A 21644-nucleotide genomic window follows, 5' to 3' on the forward strand; every position below is an offset into this window, starting at 1 on the left:
GAGCAAAAAGGAAGAAGACTAACCTGATCGGAAGCAATTTGGAAAAGGAAAGATAAGTGATGGTGTGAGAGGCAAGGGATATAATATGGGGAAGAGGAGATAGCAAGTCACTATTACGGTTACAACCGACTGGCAGAGCAAGGGAATGTGGAAAAGAATACGGTTATAACGGGGAGGAGAGAGCAAGTGACTGTTGTATTTTGATTCTCTCTCTCACAAACCACCTTCATGACATTCCGCATATATTTGATCTGTCAAGAAATTGAAGGAATCTGGTCAACAACAGGATATAATGCCGTGGAACGTCCTCTTCAGTTTGCTCAAACTGCAGCTGTTTTAGAGGTATTCCCTGATCGTTTCTGGTTTATGAGCTGATTATCATGATACAGCCTCTCCATGGCCTCCTTGGCAAGCTATATTTGATCCGCTTACAAATTTTGGTGTCGAAGATTTTCTTTCTTGCCCTGATTTTATCTTAGAAACGAAGCTGAATCTAGGTTTTGGTTTTTGCCTAATTAGGGCTTGTGAGATCCCCTGTAACAGCAACCTTACCACAGATGGGTTCTAGATTGTATTTGACTTGGGGCATCTTATGGAGTTTCCCTGAGGTTCAAACCCTTCTTTTTCATTCAATTAGCCATAAATTAGTGTTTATGTTTGTAATTTTAATTCATAAAACTGATTACTTCTTGGGTCTGGCAAGTTAGGAATCATGTACTTGTTTCCTCCTTGGTCATCAGCTGGTCTATCGCAGAGGCAAGTTCTTTTTTTGACTGGAAACCTTAATTACAAACTTAATTTACTATAAGAGATGATCCAAGATTCTTTTTACAATGAATCTATGCCTATCGGCTTTATGTGTAACTCCAATGCTTGATGATTCACTCTTACGAATTCAATCCCAAACCGATCTTGGGCATGCTGTGTAGTTCCATTAGGAAGTTTGTCATCATTTCAAATTGCAGCAAATGATCGTAATGAGTTGCTTCCAGGAATCTGGGAAGTATTCTTTTAGCATGCCAAACGAATGGAACTTTTCTTTCGATTACCTCTATGGAGCGATGCTTATTCTTGCATTCTACGTGCCAGGTTCGAGTGGTTCAAGTTCTTGCTGCTTTTCTTTTGCTTCTGTTTTTCTATTTGCTCCTTTTGGTAATACAAAAACTGTGTCCGGCAGGAAGTCCACATATGTACCGCTGCATGCTTGTTCAGAGGTCAAAAGCTCTCTCAAAATCCAAAAAAGAGTACAAAAAAAAGAAGGTTAATGTTATTCTCCCATTCAGTTCGTCTTAATTCAGTGTACTTTACGAATATTTATCCCTAATTTTCATTTATTGTGTTGTTCTATTTATGGTTTTCTCTTTCTTATTGATATTCATTTAGGAATGTTTTCCACATTTTATTTAATCATCTTATATTATTTTATGTTATGAAAGAAGATGGAGCTGTTGAAGAAGTGGCAGCCCAGATTACCCACAAAATAAGAGTTGGTGGAATACTTGATAAGGTGGAAAAGCCTCCTAACCAAAGAGATCAGTTTAGAGGGTGAAGAAGACGTAGAGGTTGATCTGATTGAAGGCATCAATCAACGAGAAATTCAACTAACTCTATCTCCCCATGCTTCTCCCCACGAATTTTTAATGATCCAATATTTTTTTTCCGTGGTTATCTTTTCCATAACCAACGATCAGAATAGCATGCCAAAGAAGAGCGTTGATGTCTCCATTTAACAGTTCAGTACCATAATATATTTCCTACAACAAAAAAAGAATGTTAAATTAACTAAAATATATAATATTTTATTTATTAAAAAAAATTAGGTTACTTACATTTCTCATACATTTTAACTCGTCAGTCACTCTTATACCACCAGTTATGGGTTGATCCTCTATTTTTGAAGATAGGTTTTCAATATTTACCTTCTCATATTCTTTAATCTTGATCAATTGCTACCATTAATAAAATACATCATCAGTTACACCATATGAAAAAATAAATGAAAAAAAATATTAAATTAATGAGTTTTAAAAGAAATCTTACTGGGGTGATTTTTTTGCAATTTCGTCTCTGAGCATTAAATTTGTAATCTTTTTTCTTAGCAATTCCTTGGTTAGATATGATCCACTCAAAAGCTTTTCTTGGTGATGAGGTATAACATTGTTTTGGAGCTATATTTTTTGGATTAAGATTAAGACAATCTATAAGATGTTGGGGTGAAGCTTGGAGGATATTTTTGTATTCACCCTTGTAAACAATATTGTAGAGTGATTCAATAGCGCGAGCAGCTACTATAGCCCAACAACAGTCTAAAAGAAAAAAAAATTAATTATAAATCCTAATGTAAATATAAAAATAAATGGGTAATAAAAGAATAAAATACAAAATAAATCTTAATATAAATATGAAAATATATACGTAATAAAAGAATAACTAATACTTACTACATTCTCCTTGATCTCGAACTGGAGTGAGAACGTTATGGTAACGCCAATCAAAATATTCTTCCTGCCATTTTAAATATAGATGAAGTAAAATTGTAGTTAAATGTACTCATTTTCATAAATTCATTAATTTGATAATGAGTATGTTTTAATCTGTAACTCATCCATAATAGATTCTGCAGAATTTAAAAAAAATGGTTAGACTACAATTATTTAAAAAATAATATATTAACAATTAATCTCAACAATAATATAGTTTAGCCGATTGTTCTAATGATATGATCAAATAAAAAAATAATGAAAGTTCATGTCTCATAATAGAAAAGAAAAAATCTATCTTATTTTGTTCTACCTTCATCTAAGTCAACTGCCAAAAATATATAAATGAGTCATATATATGGACTAAAATATTTACAAATATGATTTTGGATCCAACTTCAGTCTCTAACGGAATAAATAATAACAGAATTTAAGTTCTATTCCCATTTAATGTCCACTTTTATTTTTAGAATTTGATTTTTAGGCTCAACTATAATAACAAGAAAAGAAAATAAAAAATTAAAAGGAAAGAAAAAACAGAGCTCATGCAAGAACAAGGAGCAAGAAAAGAGAAGAGAAGAAAAAATGAAAAGAAAAAACAGAGAAAAGGAATGGCGTACCTTGAGCTTATGCAAGAACAAGAAGAGACCTGTGGCAAAGAGAGGAAAAAAAAAAAGAATGAGTGACGAGATGAAACGAAGAGGGAAGGAAATCCGTCACTGTTTTTCTATCTTTTTCTATCATTTCCCTCTTTTTCTTCCCGATGGTCGGAGCCACCCTCTCCTACAGCCCCCGCCTCGTTATTAGATGCAATGCTCATCTGCCAATTTTTTTCTCCTACCGCTAACTGAAGTAAAATGGAGAATAACAGAAAAGAGGAAGGAGGAGGAAGAAGTATGAATTAAAATGAGCAAAAAGGAAGAAGACTAACCTGATCGGAAGCAATTTGGAAAAGGAAAGATAAGTGATGGTGTGAGAGGCAAGGGATATAATATGGGGAAGAGGAGATAGCAAGTCACTATTACGGTTACAACCGACTGGCAGAGCAAGGGAATGTGGAAAAGAATACGGTTATAACGGGGAGGAGAGAGCAAGTGACTGTTGTATTTTGATTCTCTCTCTCACAAACCACCTTCATGACATTCCGCATATATTTGATCTGTCAAGAAATTGAAGGAATCTGGTCAACAACAGGATATAATGCCGTGGAACGTCCTCTTCAGTTTGCTCAAACTGCAGCTGTTTTAGAGGTATTCCCTGATCGTTTCTGGTTTATGAGCTGATTATCATGATACAGCCTCTCCATGGCCTCCTTGGCAAGCTATATTTGATCCGCTTACAAATTTTGGTGTCGAAGATTTTCTTTCTTGCCCTGATTTTATCTTAGAAACGAAGCTGAATCTAGGTTTTGGTTTTTGCCTAATTAGGGCTTGTGAGATCCCCTGTAACAGCAACCTTACCACAGATGGGTTCTAGATTGTATTTGACTTGGGGCATCTTATGGAGTTTCCCTGAGGTTCAAACCCTTCTTTTTCATTCAATTAGCCATAAATTAGTGTTTATGTTTGTAATTTTAATTCATAAAACTGATTACTTCTTGGGTCTGGCAAGTTAGGAATCATGTACTTGTTTCCTCCTTGGTCATCAGCTGGTCTATCGCAGAGGCAAGTTCTTTTTTTGACTGGAAACCTTAATTACAAACTTAATTTACTATAAGAGATGATCCAAGATTCTTTTTACAATGAATCTATGCCTATCGGCTTTATGTGTAACTCCAATGCTTGATGATTCACTCTTACGAATTCAATCCCAAACCGATCTTGGGCATGCTGTGTAGTTCCATTAGGAAGTTTGTCATCATTTCAAATTGCAGCAAATGATCGTAATGAGTTGCTTCCAGGAATCTGGGAAGTATTCTTTTAGCATGCCAAACGAATGGAACTTTTCTTTCGATTACCTCTATGGAGCGATGCTTATTCTTGCATTCTACGTGCCAGGTTCGAGTGGTTCAAGTTCTTGCTGCTTTTCTTTTGCTTCTGTTTTTCTATTTGCTCCTTTTGGTAATACAAAAACTGTGTCCGGCAGGAAGTCCACATATGTACCGCTGCATGCTTGTTCAGAGGTCAAAAGCTCTCTCAAAATCCAAAAAAGAGTACAAAAAAAAGAAGGTTAATGTTATTCTCCCATTCAGTTCGTCTTAATTCAGTGTACTTTACGAATATTTATCCCTAATTTTCATTTATTGTGTTGTTCTATTTATGGTTTTCTCTTTCTTATTGATATTCATTTAGGAATGTTTTCCACATTTTATTTAATCATCTTATATTATTTTATGTTATGAAAGAAGATGGAGCTGTTGAAGAAGTGGCAGCCCAGATTACCCACAAAATAAGAGTTGGTGGAATACTTGATAAGGTGGAAAAGCCTCCTAACCAAAGAGATCAGTTTAGAGGGTGAAGAAGACGTAGAGGTTGATCTGATTGAAGGCATCAATCAACGAGAAATTCAACTAACTCTATCTCCCCATGCTTCTCCCCACGAATTTTTAATGATCCAATATTTTTTTTCCGTGGTTATCTTTTCCATAACCAACGATCAGAATAGCATGCCAAAGAAGAGCGTTGATGTCTCCATTTAACAGTTCAGTACCATAATATATTTCCTACAACAAAAAAAGAATGTTAAATTAACTAAAATATATAATATTTTATTTATTAAAAAAAATTAGGTTACTTACATTTCTCATACATTTTAACTCGTCAGTCACTCTTATACCACCAGTTATGGGTTGATCCTCTATTTTTGAAGATAGGTTTTCAATATTTACCTTCTCATATTCTTTAATCTTGATCAATTGCTACCATTAATAAAATACATCATCAGTTACACCATATGAAAAAATAAATGAAAAAAAATATTAAATTAATGAGTTTTAAAAGAAATCTTACTGGGGTGATTTTTTTGCAATTTCGTCTCTGAGCATTAAATTTGTAATCTTTTTTCTTAGCAATTCCTTGGTTAGATATGATCCACTCAAAAGCTTTTCTTGGTGATGAGGTATAACATTGTTTTGGAGCTATATTTTTTGGATTAAGATTAAGACAATCTATAAGATGTTGGGGTGAAGCTTGGAGGATATTTTTGTATTCACCCTTGTAAACAATATTGTAGAGTGATTCAATAGCGCGAGCAGCTACTATAGCCCAACAACAGTCTAAAAGAAAAAAAAATTAATTATAAATCCTAATGTAAATATAAAAATAAATGGGTAATAAAAGAATAAAATACAAAATAAATCTTAATATAAATATGAAAATATATACGTAATAAAAGAATAACTAATACTTACTACATTCTCCTTGATCTCGAACTGGAGTGAGAACGTTATGGTAACGCCAATCAAAATATTCTTCCTGCCATTTTAAATATAGATGAAGTAAAATTGTAGTTAAATGTACTCATTTTCATAAATTCATTAATTTGATAATGAGTATGTTTTAATCTGTAACTCATCCATAATAGATTCTGCAGAATTTAAAAAAAATGGTTAGACTACAATTATTTAAAAAATAATATATTAACAATTAATCTCAACAATAATATAGTTTAGCCGATTGTTCTAATGATATGATCAAATAAAAAAATAATGAAAGTTCATGTCTCATAATAGAAAAGAAAAAATCTATCTTATTTTGTTCTACCTTCATCTAAGTCAACTGCCAAAAATATATAAATGAGTCATATATATGGACTAAAATATTTACAAATATGATTTTGGATCCAACTTCAGTCTCTAACGGAATAAATAATAACAGAATTTAAGTTCTATTCCCATTTAATGTCCACTTTTATTTTTAGAATTTGATTTTTAGGCTCAACTATAATAACAAGAAAAGAAAATAAAAAATTAAAAGGAAAGAAAAAACAGAGCTCATGCAAGAACAAGGAGCAAGAAAAGAGAAGAGAAGAAAAAATGAAAAGAAAAAACAGAGAAAAGGAATGGCGTACCTTGAGCTTATGCAAGAACAAGAAGAGACCTGTGGCAAAGAGAGGAAAAAAAAAAGAATGAGTGACGAGATGAAACGAAGAGGGAAGGAAATCCGTCACTGTTTTTCTATCTTTTTCTATCATTTCCCTCTTTTTCTTCCCGATGGTCGGAGCCACCCTCTCCTACAGCCCCCGCCTCGTTATTAGATGCAATGCTCATCTGCCAATTTTTTTCTCCTACCGCTAACTGAAGTAAAATGGAGAAAAACAGAAAAGAGGAAGGAGGAGGAAGAAGTATGAATTAAAATGAGCAAAAAGGAAGAAGACTAACCTGATCGGAAGCAATTTGGAAAAGGAAAGATAAGTGATGGTGTGAGAGGCAAGGGATATAATATGGGGAAGAGGAGATAGCAAGTCACTATTACGGTTACAACCGACTGGCAGAGCAAGGGAATGTGGAAAAGAATACGGTTATAACGGGGAGGAGAGAGCAAGTGACTGTTGTATTTTGATTCTCTCTCTCACAAACCACCTTCATGACATTCCGCATATATTTGATCTGTCAAGAAATTGAAGGAATCTGGTCAACAACAGGATATAATGCCGTGGAACGTCCTCTTCAGTTTGCTCAAACTGCAGCTGTTTTAGAGGTATTCCCTGATCGTTTCTGGTTTATGAGCTGATTATCATGATACAGCCTCTCCATGGCCTCCTTGGCAAGCTATATTTGATCCGCTTACAAATTTTGGTGTCGAAGATTTTCTTTCTTGCCCTGATTTTATCTTAGAAACGAAGCTGAATCTAGGTTTTGGTTTTTGCCTAATTAGGGCTTGTGAGATCCCCTGTAACAGCAACCTTACCACAGATGGGTTCTAGATTGTATTTGACTTGGGGCATCTTATGGAGTTTCCCTGAGGTTCAAACCCTTCTTTTTCATTCAATTAGCCATAAATTAGTGTTTATGTTTGTAATTTTAATTCATAAAACTGATTACTTCTTGGGTCTGGCAAGTTAGGAATCATGTACTTGTTTCCTCCTTGGTCATCAGCTGGTCTATCGCAGAGGCAAGTTCTTTTTTTGACTGGAAACCTTAATTACAAACTTAATTTACTATAAGAGATGATCCAAGATTCTTTTTACAATGAATCTATGCCTATCGGCTTTATGTGTAACTCCAATGCTTGATGATTCACTCTTACGAATTCAATCCCAAACCGATCTTGGGCATGCTGTGTAGTTCCATTAGGAAGTTTGTCATCATTTCAAATTGCAGCAAATGATCGTAATGAGTTGCTTCCAGGAATCTGGGAAGTATTCTTTTAGCATGCCAAACGAATGGAACTTTTCTTTCGATTACCTCTATGGAGCGATGCTTATTCTTGCATTCTACGTGCCAGGTTCGAGTGGTTCAAGTTCTTGCTGCTTTTCTTTTGCTTCTGTTTTTCTATTTGCTCCTTTTGGTAATACAAAAACTGTGTCCGGCAGGAAGTCCACATATGTACCGCTGCATGCTTGTTCAGAGGTCAAAAGCTCTCTCAAAATCCAAAAAAGAGTACAAAAAAAAGAAGGTTAATGTTATTCTCCCATTCAGTTCGTCTTAATTCAGTGTACTTTACGAATATTTATCCCTAATTTTCATTTATTGTGTTGTTCTATTTATGGTTTTCTCTTTCTTATTGATATTCATTTAGGAATGTTTTCCACATTTTATTTAATCATCTTATATTATTTTATGTTATGAAAGAAGATGGAGCTGTTGAAGAAGTGGCAGCCCAGATTACCCACAAAATAAGAGTTGGTGGAATACTTGATAAGGTGGAAAAGCCTCCTAACCAAAGAGATCAGTTTAGAGGGTGAAGAAGACGTAGAGGTTGATCTGATTGAAGGCATCAATCAACGAGAAATTCAACTAACTCTATCTCCCCATGCTTCTCCCCACGAATTTTTAATGATCCAATATTTTTTTTCCGTGGTTATCTTTTCCATAACCAACGATCAGAATAGCATGCCAAAGAAGAGCGTTGATGTCTCCATTTAACAGTTCAGTACCATAATATATTTCCTACAACAAAAAAAGAATGTTAAATTAACTAAAATATATAATATTTTATTTATTAAAAAAAATTAGGTTACTTACATTTCTCATACATTTTAACTCGTCAGTCACTCTTATACCACCAGTTATGGGTTGATCCTCTATTTTTGAAGATAGGTTTTCAATATTTACCTTCTCATATTCTTTAATCTTGATCAATTGCTACCATTAATAAAATACATCATCAGTTACACCATATGAAAAAATAAATGAAAAAAAATATTAAATTAATGAGTTTTAAAAGAAATCTTACTGGGGTGATTTTTTTGCAATTTCGTCTCTGAGCATTAAATTTGTAATCTTTTTTCTTAGCAATTCCTTGGTTAGATATGATCCACTCAAAAGCTTTTCTTGGTGATGAGGTATAACATTGTTTTGGAGCTATATTTTTTGGATTAAGATTAAGACAATCTATAAGATGTTGGGGTGAAGCTTGGAGGATATTTTTGTATTCACCCTTGTAAACAATATTGTAGAGTGATTCAATAGCGCGAGCAGCTACTATAGCCCAACAACAGTCTAAAAGAAAAAAAAATTAATTATAAATCCTAATGTAAATATAAAAATAAATGGGTAATAAAAGAATAAAATACAAAATAAATCTTAATATAAATATGAAAATATATACGTAATAAAAGAATAACTAATACTTACTACATTCTCCTTGATCTCGAACTGGAGTGAGAACGTTATGGTAACGCCAATCAAAATATTCTTCCTGCCATTTTAAATATAGATGAAGTAAAATTGTAGTTAAATGTACTCATTTTCATAAATTCATTAATTTGATAATGAGTATGTTTTAATCTGTAACTCATCCATAATAGATTCTGCAGAATTTAAAAAAAATGGTTAGACTACAATTATTTAAAAAATAATATATTAACAATTAATCTCAACAATAATATAGTTTAGCCGATTGTTCTAATGATATGATCAAATAAAAAAATAATGAAAGTTCATGTCTCATAATAGAAAAGAAAAAATCTATCTTATTTTGTTCTACCTTCATCTAAGTCAACTGCCAAAAATATATAAATGAGTCATATATATGGACTAAAATATTTACAAATATGATTTTGGATCCAACTTCAGTCTCTAATGGAATAAATAATAACAGAATTTAAGTTCTATTCCCATTTAATGTCCACTTTTATTTTTAGAATTTGATTTTTAGGCTCAACTATAATAACAAGAAAAGAAAATAAAAAATTAAAAGGAAAGAAAAAACAGAGCTCATGCAAGAACAAGGAGCAAGAAAAGAGAAGAGAAGAAAAAATGAAAAGAAAAAACAGAGAAAAGGAATGGCGTACCTTGAGCTTATGCAAGAACAAGAAGAGACCTGTGGCAAAGAGAGGAAAAAAAAAAGAATGAGTGACGAGATGAAACGAAGAGGGAAGGAAATCCGTCACTGTTTTTCTATCTTTTTCTATCATTTCCCTCTTTTTCTTCCCGATGGTCGGAGCCACCCTCTCCTACAGCCCCCGCCTCGTTATTAGATGCAATGCTCATCTGCCAATTTTTTTCTCCTACCGCTAACTGAAGTAAAATGGAGAAAAACAGAAAAGAGGAAGGAGGAGGAAGAAGTATGAATTAAAATGAGCAAAAAGGAAGAAGACTAACCTGATCGGAAGCAATTTGGAAAAGGAAAGATAAGTGATGGTGTGAGAGGCAAGGGATATAATATGGGGAAGAGGAGATAGCAAGTCACTATTACGGTTACAACCGACTGGCAGAGCAAGGGAATGTGGAAAAGAATACGGTTATAACGGGGAGGAGAGAGCAAGTGACTGTTGTATTTTGATTCTCTCTCTCACAAACCACCTTCATGACATTCCGCATATATTTGATCTGTCAAGAAATTGAAGGAATCTGGTCAACAACAGGATATAATGCCGTGGAACGTCCTCTTCAGTTTGCTCAAACTGCAGCTGTTTTAGAGGTATTCCCTGATCGTTTCTGGTTTATGAGCTGATTATCATGATACAGCCTCTCCATGGCCTCCTTGGCAAGCTATATTTGATCCGCTTACAAATTTTGGTGTCGAAGATTTTCTTTCTTGCCCTGATTTTATCTTAGAAACGAAGCTGAATCTAGGTTTTGGTTTTTGCCTAATTAGGGCTTGTGAGATCCCCTGTAACAGCAACCTTACCACAGATGGGTTCTAGATTGTATTTGACTTGGGGCATCTTATGGAGTTTCCCTGAGGTTCAAACCCTTCTTTTTCATTCAATTAGCCATAAATTAGTGTTTATGTTTGTAATTTTAATTCATAAAACTGATTACTTCTTGGGTCTGGCAAGTTAGGAATCATGTACTTGTTTCCTCCTTGGTCATCAGCTGGTCTATCGCAGAGGCAAGTTCTTTTTTTGACTGAAAACCTTAATTACAAACTTAATTTACTATAAGAGATGATCCAAGATTCTTTTTACAATGAATCTATGCCTATCGGCTTTATGTGTAACTCCAATGCTTGATGATTCACTCTTACGAATTCAATCCCAAACCGATCTTGGGCATGCTGTGTAGTTCCATTAGGAAGTTTGTCATCATTTCAAATTGCAGCAAATGATCGTAATGAGTTGCTTCCAGGAATCTGGGAAGTATTCTTTTAGCATGCCAAACGAATGGAACTTTTCTTTCGATTACCTCTATGGAGCGATGCTTATTCTTGCATTCTACGTGCCAGGTTCGAGTGGTTCAAGTTCTTGCTGCTTTTCTTTTGCTTCTGTTTTTCTATTTGCTCCTTTTGGTAATACAAAAACTGTGTCCGGCAGGAAGTCCACATATGTACCGCTGCATGCTTGTTCAGAGGTCAAAAGCTCTCTCAAAATCCAAAAAAGAGTACAAAAAAAAGAAGGTTAATGTTATTCTCCCATTCAGTTCGTCTTAATTCAGTGTACTTTACGAATATTTATCCCTAATTTTCATTTATTGTGTTGTTCTATTTATGGTTTTCTCTTTCTTATTGATATTCATTTAGGAATGTTTTCCACATTTTATTTAATCATCTTATATTATTTTATGTTATGAAAGAAGATGGAGCTGTTGAAGAAGTGGCAGCCCAGATTACCCACAAAATAAGAGTTGGTGGAATACTTGATAAGGTGGAAAAGCCTCCTAACCAAAGAGATCAGTTTAGAGGGTGAAGAAGACGTAGAGGTTGATCTGATTGAAGGCATCAATCAACGAGAAATTCAACTAACTCTATCTCCCCATGCTTCTCCCCACGAATTTTTAATGATCCAATATTTTTTTTCCGTGGTTATCTTTTCCATAACCAACGATCAGAATAGCATGCCAAAGAAGAGCGTTGATGTCTCCATTTAACAGTTCAGTACCATAATATATTTCCTACAACAAAAAAAGAATGTTAAATTAACTAAAATATATAATATTTTATTTATTAAAAAAAATTAGGTTACTTACATTTCTCATACATTTTAACTCGTCAGTCACTCTTATACCACCAGTTATGGGTTGATCCTCTATTTTTGAAGATAGGTTTTCAATATTTACCTTCTCATATTCTTTAATCTTGATCAATTGCTACCATTAATAAAATACATCATCAGTTATACCATATGAAAAAATAAATGAAAAAAAATATTAAATTAATGAGTTTTAAAAGAAATCTTACTGGGGTGATTTTTTTGCAATTTCCTCTCTGAGCATTAAATTTGTAATCTTTTTTCTTAGCAATTCCTTGGTTAGATATGATCCACTCAAAAGCTTTTCTTGGTGATGAGGTATAACATTGTTTTGGAGCTATATTTTTTGGATTAAGATTAAGACAATCTATAAGATGTTGGGGTGAAGCTTGGAGGATATTTTTGTATTCACCCTTGTAAACAATATTGTAGAGTGATTCAATAGCCCGAGCAGCTACTATAGCCCAACAACAGTCTAAAAGAAAAAAAAAATAATTATAAATCCTAATGTAAATATAAAAATAAATGGGTAATAAAAGAATAAAATACAAAATAAATCTTAATATAAATATGAAAATATATACGTAATAAAAGAATAACTAATACTTACTACATTCTCCTTGATCTCGAACTGGAGTGAGAACGTTATGGTAACGCCAATCAAAATATTCTTCCTGCCATTTTAAATATAGATGAAGTAAAATTGTAGTTAAATGTACTCATTTTCATAAATTCATTAATTTGATAATGAGTATGTTTTAATCTGTAACTCATCCATAATAGATTCTGCAGAATTTAAAAAAAATGGTTAGACTACAATTATTTAAAAAATAATATATTAACAATTAATCTCAACAATAATATAGTTTAGCCGATTGTTCTAATGATATGATCAAATAAAAAAATAATGAAAGTTCATGTCTCATAATAGAAAAGAAAAAATCTATCTTATTTTGTTCTACCTTCATCTAAGTCAACTGCCAAAAATATATAAATGAGTCATATATATGGACTAAAATATTTACAAATATGATTTTGGATCCAACTTCAGTCTCTAATGGAATAAATAATAACAGAATTTAAGTTCTATTCCCATTTAATGTCCACTTTTATTTTTAGAATTTGATTTTTAGGCTCAACTATAATAACAAGAAAAGAAAATAAAAAATTAAAAGGAAAGAAAAAACAGAGCTCATGCAAGAACAAGGAGCAAGAAAAGAGAAGAGAAGAAAAAATGAAAAGAAAAAACAGAGAAAAGGAATGGCGTACCTTGAGCTTATGCAAGAACAAGAAGAGACCTGTGGCAAAGAGAGGAAAAAAAAAAAGAATGAGTGACGAGATGAAACGAAGAGGGAAGGAAATCCGTCACTGTTTTTCTATCTTTTTCTATCATTTCCCTCTTTTTCTTCCCGATGGTCGGAGCCACCCTCTCCTACAGCCCCCGCCTCGTTATTAGATGCAATGCTCATCTGCCAATTTTTTTCTCCTACCGCTAACTGAAGTAAAATGGAGAATAACAGAAAAGAGGAAGGAGGAGGAAGAAGTATGAATTAAAATGAGCAAAAAGGAAGAAGACTAACCTGATCGGAAGCAATTTGGAAAAGGAAAGATAAGTGATGGTGTGAGAGGCAAGGGATATAATATGGGGAAGAGGAGATAGCAAGTCACTATTACGGTTACAACCGACTGGCAGAGCAAGGGAATGTGGAAAAGAATACGGTTATAACGGGGAGGAGAGAGCAAGTGACTGTTGTATTTTGATTCTCTCTCTCACAAACCACCTTCATGACATTCCGCATATATTTGATCTGTCAAGAAATTGAAGGAATCTGGTCAACAACAGGATATAATGCCGTGGAACGTCCTCTTCAGTTTGCTCAAACTGCAGCTGTTTTAGAGGTATTCCCTGATCGTTTCTGGTTTATGAGCTGATTATCATGATACAGCCTCTCCATGGCCTCCTTGGCAAGCTATATTTGATCCGCTTACAAATTTTGGTGTCGAAGATTTTCTTTCTTGCCCTGATTTTATCTTAGAAACGAAGCTGAATCTAGGTTTTGGTTTTTGCCTAATTAGGGCTTGTGAGATCCCCTGTAACAGCAACCTTACCACAGATGGGTTCTAGATTGTATTTGACTTGGGGCATCTTATGGAGTTTCCCTGAGGTTCAAACCCTTCTTTTTCATTCAATTAGCCATAAATTAGTGTTTATGTTTGTAATTTTAATTCATAAAACTGATTACTTCTTGGGTCTGGCAAGTTAGGAATCATGTACTTGTTTCCTCCTTGGTCATCAGCTGGTCTATCGCAGAGGCAAGTTCTTTTTTTGACTGGAAACCTTAATTACAAACTTAATTTACTATAAGAGATGATCCAAGATTCTTTTTACAATGAATCTATGCCTATCGGCTTTATGTGTAACTCCAATGCTTGATGATTCACTCTTACGAATTCAATCCCAAACCGATCTTGGGCATGCTGTGTAGTTCCATTAGGAAGTTTGTCATCATTTCAAATTGCAGCAAATGATCGTAATGAGTTGCTTCCAGGAATCTGGGAAGTATTCTTTTAGCATGCCAAACGAATGGAACTTTTCTTTCGATTACCTCTATGGAGCGATGCTTATTCTTGCATTCTACGTGCCAGGTTCGAGTGGTTCAAGTTCTTGCTGCTTTTCTTTTGCTTCTGTTTTTCTATTTGCTCCTTTTGGTAATACAAAAACTGTGTCCGGCAGGAAGTCCACATATGTACCGCTGCATGCTTGTTCAGAGGTCAAAAGCTCTCTCAAAATCCAAAAAAGAGTACAAAAAAAAGAAGGTTAATGTTATTCTCCCATTCAGTTCGTCTTAATTCAGTGTACTTTACGAATATTTATCCCTAATTTTCATTTATTGTGTTGTTCTATTTATGGTTTTCTCTTTCTTATTGATATTCATTTAGGAATGTTTTCCACATTTTATTTAATCATCTTATATTATTTTATGTTATGAAAGAAGATGGAGCTGTTGAAGAAGTGGCAGCCCAGATTACCCACAAAATAAGAGTTGGTGGAATACTTGATAAGGTGGAAAAGCCTCCTAACCAAAGAGATCAGTTTAGAGGGTGAAGAAGACGTAGAGGTTGATCTGATTGAAGGCATCAATCAACGAGAAATTCAACTAACTCTATCTCCCCATGCTTCTCCCCACGAATTTTTAATGATCCAATATTTTTTTTCCGTGGTTATCTTTTCCATAACCAACGATCAGAATAGCATGCCAAAGAAGAGCGTTGATGTCTCCATTTAACAGTTCAGTACCATAATATATTTCCTACAACAAAAAAAGAATGTTAAATTAACTAAAATATATAATATTTTATTTATTAAAAAAAATTAGGTTACTTACATTTCTCATACATTTTAACTCGTCAGTCACTCTTATACCACCAGTTATGGGTTGATCCTCTATTTTTGAAGATAGGTTTTCAATATTTACCTTCTCATATTCTTTAATCTTGATCAATTGCTACCATTAATAAAATACATCATCAGTTACACCATATGAAAAAATAAATGAAAAAAAATATTAAATTAATGAGTTTTAAAAGAAATCTTACTGGGGTGATTTTTTTGCAATTTCGTCTCTGAGCATTAAATTTGTAATCTTTTTTCTTAGCAATTCCTTGGTTAGATATGATCCACTCAAAAGCTTTTCTTGGTGATGAGGTATAACATTGTTTTGGAGCTATATTTTTTGGATTAAGATTAAGACAATCTATAAGATGTTGGGGTGAAGCTTGGAGGATATTTTTGTATTCACCCTTGTAAACAATATTGTAGAGTGATTCAATAGCGCGAGCAGCTACTATAGCCCAACAACAGTCTAAAAGAAAAAAAAATTAATTATAAATCCTAATGTAAATATAAAAATAAATGGGTAATAAAAGAATAAAATACAAAATAAATCTTAATATAAATATGAAAATATATACGTAATAAAAGAATAACTAATACTTACTACATTCTCCTTGATCTCGAACTGGAGTGAGAACGTTATGGTAACGCCAATCAAAATATTCTTCCTGCCATTTTAAATATAGATGAAGTAAAATTGTAGTTAAATGTACTCATTTTCATAAATTCATTAATTTGATAATGAGTATGTTTTAATCTGTAACTCATCCATAATAGATTCTGCAGAATTTAAAAAAAATGGTTAGACTACAATTATTTAAAAAATAATATATTAACAATTAATCTCAACAATAATATAGTTTAGCCGATTGTTCTAATGATATGATCAAATAAAAAAATAATGAAAGTTCATGTCTCATAATAGAAAAGAAAAAATCTATCTTATTTTGTTCTACCTTCATCTAAGTCAACTGCCAAAAATATATAAATGAGTCATATATATGGACTAAAATATTTACAAATATGATTTTGGATCCAACTTCAGTCTCTAATGGAATAAATAATAACAGAATTTAAGTTCTATTCCCATTTAATGTCCACTTTTATTTTTAGAATTTGATTTTTAGGCTCAACTATAATAACAAGAAAAGAAAATAAAAAATTAAAAGGAAAGAAAAAACAGAGCTCATGCAAGAACAAGGAGCAAGAAAAGAGAAGAGAAGAAAAAATGAAAAGAAAAAACAGAGAAAAGGAATGGCGTACCTTGAGCTTATGCAAGAACAAGAAGAGACCTGTGGCAAAGAGAGGAAAAAAAAAAGAATGAGTGACGAGATGAAACGAAGAGGGAAGGAAATCCGTCACTGTTTTTCTATCTTTTTCTATCATTTCCCTCTTTTTCTTCCCGATGGTCGGAGCCACCCTCTCCTACAGCCCCCGCCTCGTTATTAGATGCAATGCTCATCTGCCAATTTTTTTCTCCTACCGCTAACTGAAGTAAAATGGAGAAAAACAGAAAAGAGGAAGGAGGAGGAAGAAGTATGAATTAAAATGAGCAAAAAGGAAGAAGACTAACCTGATCGGAAGCAATTTGGAAAAGGAAAGATAAGTGATGGTGTGAGAGGCAAGGGATATAATATGGGGAAGAGGAGATAGCAAGTCACTATTACGGTTACAACCGACTGGCAGAGCAAGGGAATGTGGAAAAGAATACGGTTATAACGGGGAGGAGAGAGCAAGTGACTGTTGTATTTTGATTCTCTCTCTCACAAACCACCTTCATGACATTCCGCATATATTTGATCTGTCAAGAAATTGAAGGAATCTGGTCAACAACAGGATATAATGCCGTGGAACGTCCTCTTCAGTTTGCTCAAACTGCAGCTGTTTTAGAGGTATTCCCTGATCGTTTCTGGTTTATGAGCTGATTATCATGATACAGCCTCTCCATGGCCTCCTTGGCAAGCTATATTTGATCCGCTTACAAATTTTGGTGTCGAAGATTTTCTTTCTTGCCCTGATTTTATCTTAGAAACGAAGCTGAATCTAGGTTTTGGTTTTTGCCTAATTAGGGCTTGTGAGATCCCCTGTAACAGCAACCTTACCACAGATGGGTTCTAGATTGTATTTGACTTGGGGCATCTTATGGAGTTTCCCTGAGGTTCAAACCCTTCTTTTTCATTCAATTAGCCATAAATTAGTGTTTATGTTTGTAATTTTAATTCATAAAACTGATTACTTCTTGGGTCTGGCAAGTTAGGAATCATGTACTTGTTTCCTCCTTGGTCATCAGCTGGTCTATCGCAGAGGCAAGTTCTTTTTTTGACTGGAAACCTTAATTACAAACTTAATTTACTATAAGAGATGATCCAAGATTCTTTTTACAATGAATCTATGCCTATCGGCTTTATGTGTAACTCCAATGCTTGATGATTCACTCTTACGAATTCAATCCCAAACCGATCTTGGGCATGCTGTGTAGTTCCATTAGGAAGTTTGTCATCATTTCAAATTGCAGCAAATGATCGTAATGAGTTGCTTCCAGGAATCTGGGAAGTATTCTTTTAGCATGCCAAACGAATGGAACTTTTCTTTCGATTACCTCTATGGAGCGATGCTTATTCTTGCATTCTACGTGCCAGGTTCGAGTGGTTCAAGTTCTTGCTGCTTTTCTTTTGCTTCTGTTTTTCTATTTGCTCCTTTTGGTAATACAAAAACTGTGTCCGGCAGGAAGTCCACATATGTACCGCTGCATGCTTGTTCAGAGGTCAAAAGCTCTCTCAAAATCCAAAAAAGAGTACAAAAAAAAGAAGGTTAATGTTATTCTCCCATTCAGTTCGTCTTAATTCAGTGTACTTTACGAATATTTATCCCTAATTTTCATTTATTGTGTTGTTCTATTTATGGTTTTCTCTTTCTTATTGATATTCATTTAGGAATGTTTTCCACATTTTATTTAATCATCTTATATTATTTTATGTTATGAAAGAAGATGGAGCTGTTGAAGAAGTGGCAGCCCAGATTACCCACAAAATAAGAGTTGGTGGAATACTTGATAAGGTGGAAAAGCCTCCTAACCAAAGAGATCAGTTTAGAGGGTGAAGAAGACGTAGAGGTTGATCTGATTGAAGGCATCAATCAACGAGAAATTCAACTAACTCTATCTCCCCATGCTTCTCCCCACGAATTTTTAATGATCCAATATTTTTTTTCCGTGGTTATCTTTTCCATAACCAACGATCAGAATAGCATGCCAAAGAAGAGCGTTGATGTCTCCATTTAACAGTTCAGTACCATAATATATTTCCTACAACAAAAAAAGAATGTTAAATTAACTAAAATATATAATATTTTATTTATTAAAAAAAATTAGGTTACTTACATTTCTCATACATTTTAACTCGTCAGTCACTCTTATACCACCAGTTATGGGTTGATCCTCTATTTTTGAAGATAGGTTTTCAATATTTACCTTCTCATATTCTTTAATCTTGATCAATTGCTACCATTAATAAAATACATCATCAGTTACACCATATGAAAAAATAAATGAAAAAAAATATTAAATTAATGAGTTTTAAAAGAAATCTTACTGGGGTGATTTTTTTGCAATTTCGTCTCTGAGCATTAAATTTGTAATCTTTTTTCTTAGCAATTCCTTGGTTAGATATGATCCACTCAAAAGCTTTTCTTGGTGATGAGGTATAACATTGTTTTGGAGCTATATTTTTTGGATTAAGATTAAGACAATCTATAAGATGTTGGGGTGAAGCTTGGAGGATATTTTTGTATTCACCCTTGTAAACAATATTGTAGAGTGATTCAATAGCGCGAGCAGCTACTATAGCCCAACAACAGTCTAAAAGAAAAAAAAATTAATTATAAATCCTAATGTAAATATAAAAATAAATGGGTAATAAAAGAATAAAATACAAAATAAATCTTAATATAAATATGAAAATATATACGTAATAAAAGAATAACTAATACTTACTACATTCTCCTTGATCTCGAACTGGAGTGAGAACGTTATGGTAACGCCAATCAAAATATTCTTCCTGCCATTTTAAATATAGATGAAGTAAAATTGTAGTTAAATGTACTCATTTTCATAAATTCATTAATTTGATAATGAGTATGTTTTAATCTGTAACTCATCCATAATAGATTCTGCAGAATTTAAAAAAAATGGTTAGACTACAATTATTTAAAAAATAATATATTAACAATTAATCTCAACAATAATATAGTTTAGCCGATTGTTCTAATGATATGATCAAATAAAAAAATAATGAAAGTTCATGTCTCATAATAGAAAAGAAAAAATCTATCTTATTTTGTTCTACCTTCATCTAAGTCAACTGCCAAAAATATATAAATGAGTCATATATATGGACTAAAATATTTACAAATATGATTTTGGATCCAACTTCAGTCTCTAATGGAATAAATAATAACAGAATTTAAGTTCTATTCCCATTTAATGTCCACTTTTATTTTTAGAATTTGATTTTTAGGCTCAACTATAATAACAAGAAAAGAAAATAAAAAATTAAAAGGAAAGAAAAAACAGAGCTCATGCAAGAACAAGGAGCAAGAAAAGAGAAGAGAAGAAAAAATGAAAAGAAAAAACAGAGAAAAGGAATGGCGTACCTTGAGCTTATGCAAGAACAAGAAGAGACCTGTGGCAAAGAGAGGAAAAAAAAAAGAATGAGTGACGAGATGAAACGAAGAGGGAAGGAAATCCGTCACTGTTTTTCTATCTTTTTCTATCATTTCCCTCTTTTTCTTCCCGATGGTCGGAGCCACCCTCTCCTACAGCCCCCGCCTCGTTATTAGATGCAATGCTCATCTGCCAATTTTTTTCTCCTACCGCTAACTGAAGTAAAATGGAGAAAAACAGAAAAGAGGAAGGAGGAGGAAGAAGTATGAATTAAAATGAGCAAAAAGGAAGAAGACTAACCTGATCGGAAGCAATTTGGAAAAGGAAAGATAAGTGATGGTGTGAGAGGCAAGGGATATAATATGGGGAAGAGGAGATAGCAAGTCACTATTACGGTTACAACCGACTGGCAGAGCAAGGGAATGTGGAAAAGAATACGGTTATAACGGGGAGGAGAGAGCAAGTGACTGTTGTATTTTGATTCTCTCTCTCACAAACCACCTTCATGACATTCCGCATATATTTGATCTGTCAAGAAATTGAAGGAATCTGGTCAACAACAGGATATAATGCCGTGGAACGTCCTCTTCAGTTTGCTCAAACTGCAGCTGTTTTAGAGGTATTCCCTGATCGTTTCTGGTTTATGAGCTGATTATCATGATACAGCCTCTCCATGGCCTCCTTGGCAAGCTATATTTGATCCGCTTACAAATTTTGGTGTCGAAGATTTTCTTTCTTGCCCTGATTTTATCTTAGAAACGAAGCTGAATCTAGGTTTTGGTTTTTGCCTAATTAGGGCTTGTGAGATCCCCTGTAACAGCAACCTTACCACAGATGGGTTCTAGATTGTATTTGACTTGGGGCATCTTATGGAGTTTCCCTGAGGTTCAAACCCTTCTTTTTCATTCAATTAGCCATAAATTAGTGTTTATGTTTGTAATTTTAATTCATAAAACTGATTACTTCTTGGGTCTGGCAAGTTAGGAATCATGTACTTGTTTCCTCCTTGGTCATCAGCTGGTCTATCGCAGAGGCAAGTTCTTTTTTTGACTGGAAACCTTAATTACAAACTTAATTTACTATAAGAGATGATCCAAGATTCTTTTTACAATGAATCTATGCCTATCGGCTTTATGTGTAACTCCAATGCTTGATGATTCACTCTTACGAATTCAATCCCAAACCGATCTTGGGCATGCTGTGTAGTTCCATTAGGAAGTTTGTCATCATTTCAAATTGCAGCAAATGATCGTAATGAGTTGCTTCCAGGAATCTGGGAAGTATTCTTTTAGCATGCCAAACGAATGGAACTTTTCTTTCGATTACCTCTATGGAGCGATGCTTATTCTTGCATTCTACGTGCCAGGTTCGAGTGGTTCAAGTTCTTGCTGCTTTTCTTTTGCTTCTGTTTTTCTATTTGCTCCTTTTGGTAATACAAAAACTGTGTCCGGCAGGAAGTCCACATATGTACCGCTGCATGCTTGTTCAGAGGTCAAAAGCTCTCTCAAAATCCAAAAAAGAGTACAAAAAAAAGAAGGTTAATGTTATTCTCCCATTCAGTTCGTCTTAATTCAGTGTACTTTACGAATATTTATCC

General features: G+C 33.7%; 2 protein-coding genes across 2 annotated transcripts; both read left to right on the plus strand.

The window, feature by feature from the left end:
• The first annotated feature begins 909 nt into the window (after nt 1-909).
• LOC111489300 lies at nt 910-14843 on the plus strand. Its single transcript, XM_023137447.1, has 10 exons — nt 910-1089; nt 1178-1198; nt 4448-4477; nt 4566-4586; nt 7835-7864; nt 7953-7973; nt 11222-11251; nt 11340-11360; nt 14610-14639; nt 14728-14843. The coding sequence occupies exons 1-10, from the start codon at nt 969-971 to the stop codon at nt 14841-14843; spliced, it is 441 nt and encodes a 146-aa protein (XP_022993215.1). The 5' UTR covers nt 910-968.
• Nucleotides 14844-17846: 3003 nt separating this feature from the next.
• Nucleotides 17847-21617, plus strand: LOC111483681 (very-long-chain (3R)-3-hydroxyacyl-CoA dehydratase PASTICCINO 2A-like). The gene is made up of 4 exons (XM_023129941.1): nt 17847-18026; nt 18115-18135; nt 21384-21413; nt 21502-21617. The coding sequence occupies exons 1-4, from the start codon at nt 17906-17908 to the stop codon at nt 21615-21617; spliced, it is 288 nt and encodes a 95-aa protein (XP_022985709.1). The 5' UTR covers nt 17847-17905.
• The last annotated feature ends 27 nt before the right edge of the window (nt 21618-21644 follow it).

Source organism: Cucurbita maxima, unplaced genomic scaffold (assembly GCF_002738345.1).
Source record: "Cucurbita maxima cultivar Rimu unplaced genomic scaffold, Cmax_1.0 Cma_Scf00001, whole genome shotgun sequence".
Classification (NCBI taxonomy): Eukaryota; Viridiplantae; Streptophyta; class Magnoliopsida; order Cucurbitales; family Cucurbitaceae; genus Cucurbita; species Cucurbita maxima.

Excerpts from the sequence above, each read along its gene's own strand:
- LOC111489300 (XM_023137447.1), top strand. The coding sequence starts at position 969 with ATGATCGTAATGAGTTGCTTCCAGGAATCTGGGAAGTATTCTTTTAGC. Across the intron at positions 4,478-4,565 it reads TCTTGCATTCTACGTGCCAG|GAAGTCCACATATGTACCGC; the intron begins GTTCGAGTGGTT and ends TGTGTCCGGCAG. Across the intron at positions 4,587-7,834 it reads AAGTCCACATATGTACCGCT|CGATGCTTATTCTTGCATTC; the intron begins GCATGCTTGTTC and ends ACCTCTATGGAG.
- LOC111483681 (XM_023129941.1), top strand. The coding sequence starts at position 17,906 with ATGATCGTAATGAGTTGCTTCCAGGAATCTGGGAAGTATTCTTTTAGC. Across the intron at positions 18,027-18,114 it reads TCTTGCATTCTACGTGCCAG|GAAGTCCACATATGTACCGC; the intron begins GTTCGAGTGGTT and ends TGTGTCCGGCAG. Across the intron at positions 21,414-21,501 it reads TCTTGCATTCTACGTGCCAG|GAAGTCCACATATGTACCGC; the intron begins GTTCGAGTGGTT and ends TGTGTCCGGCAG.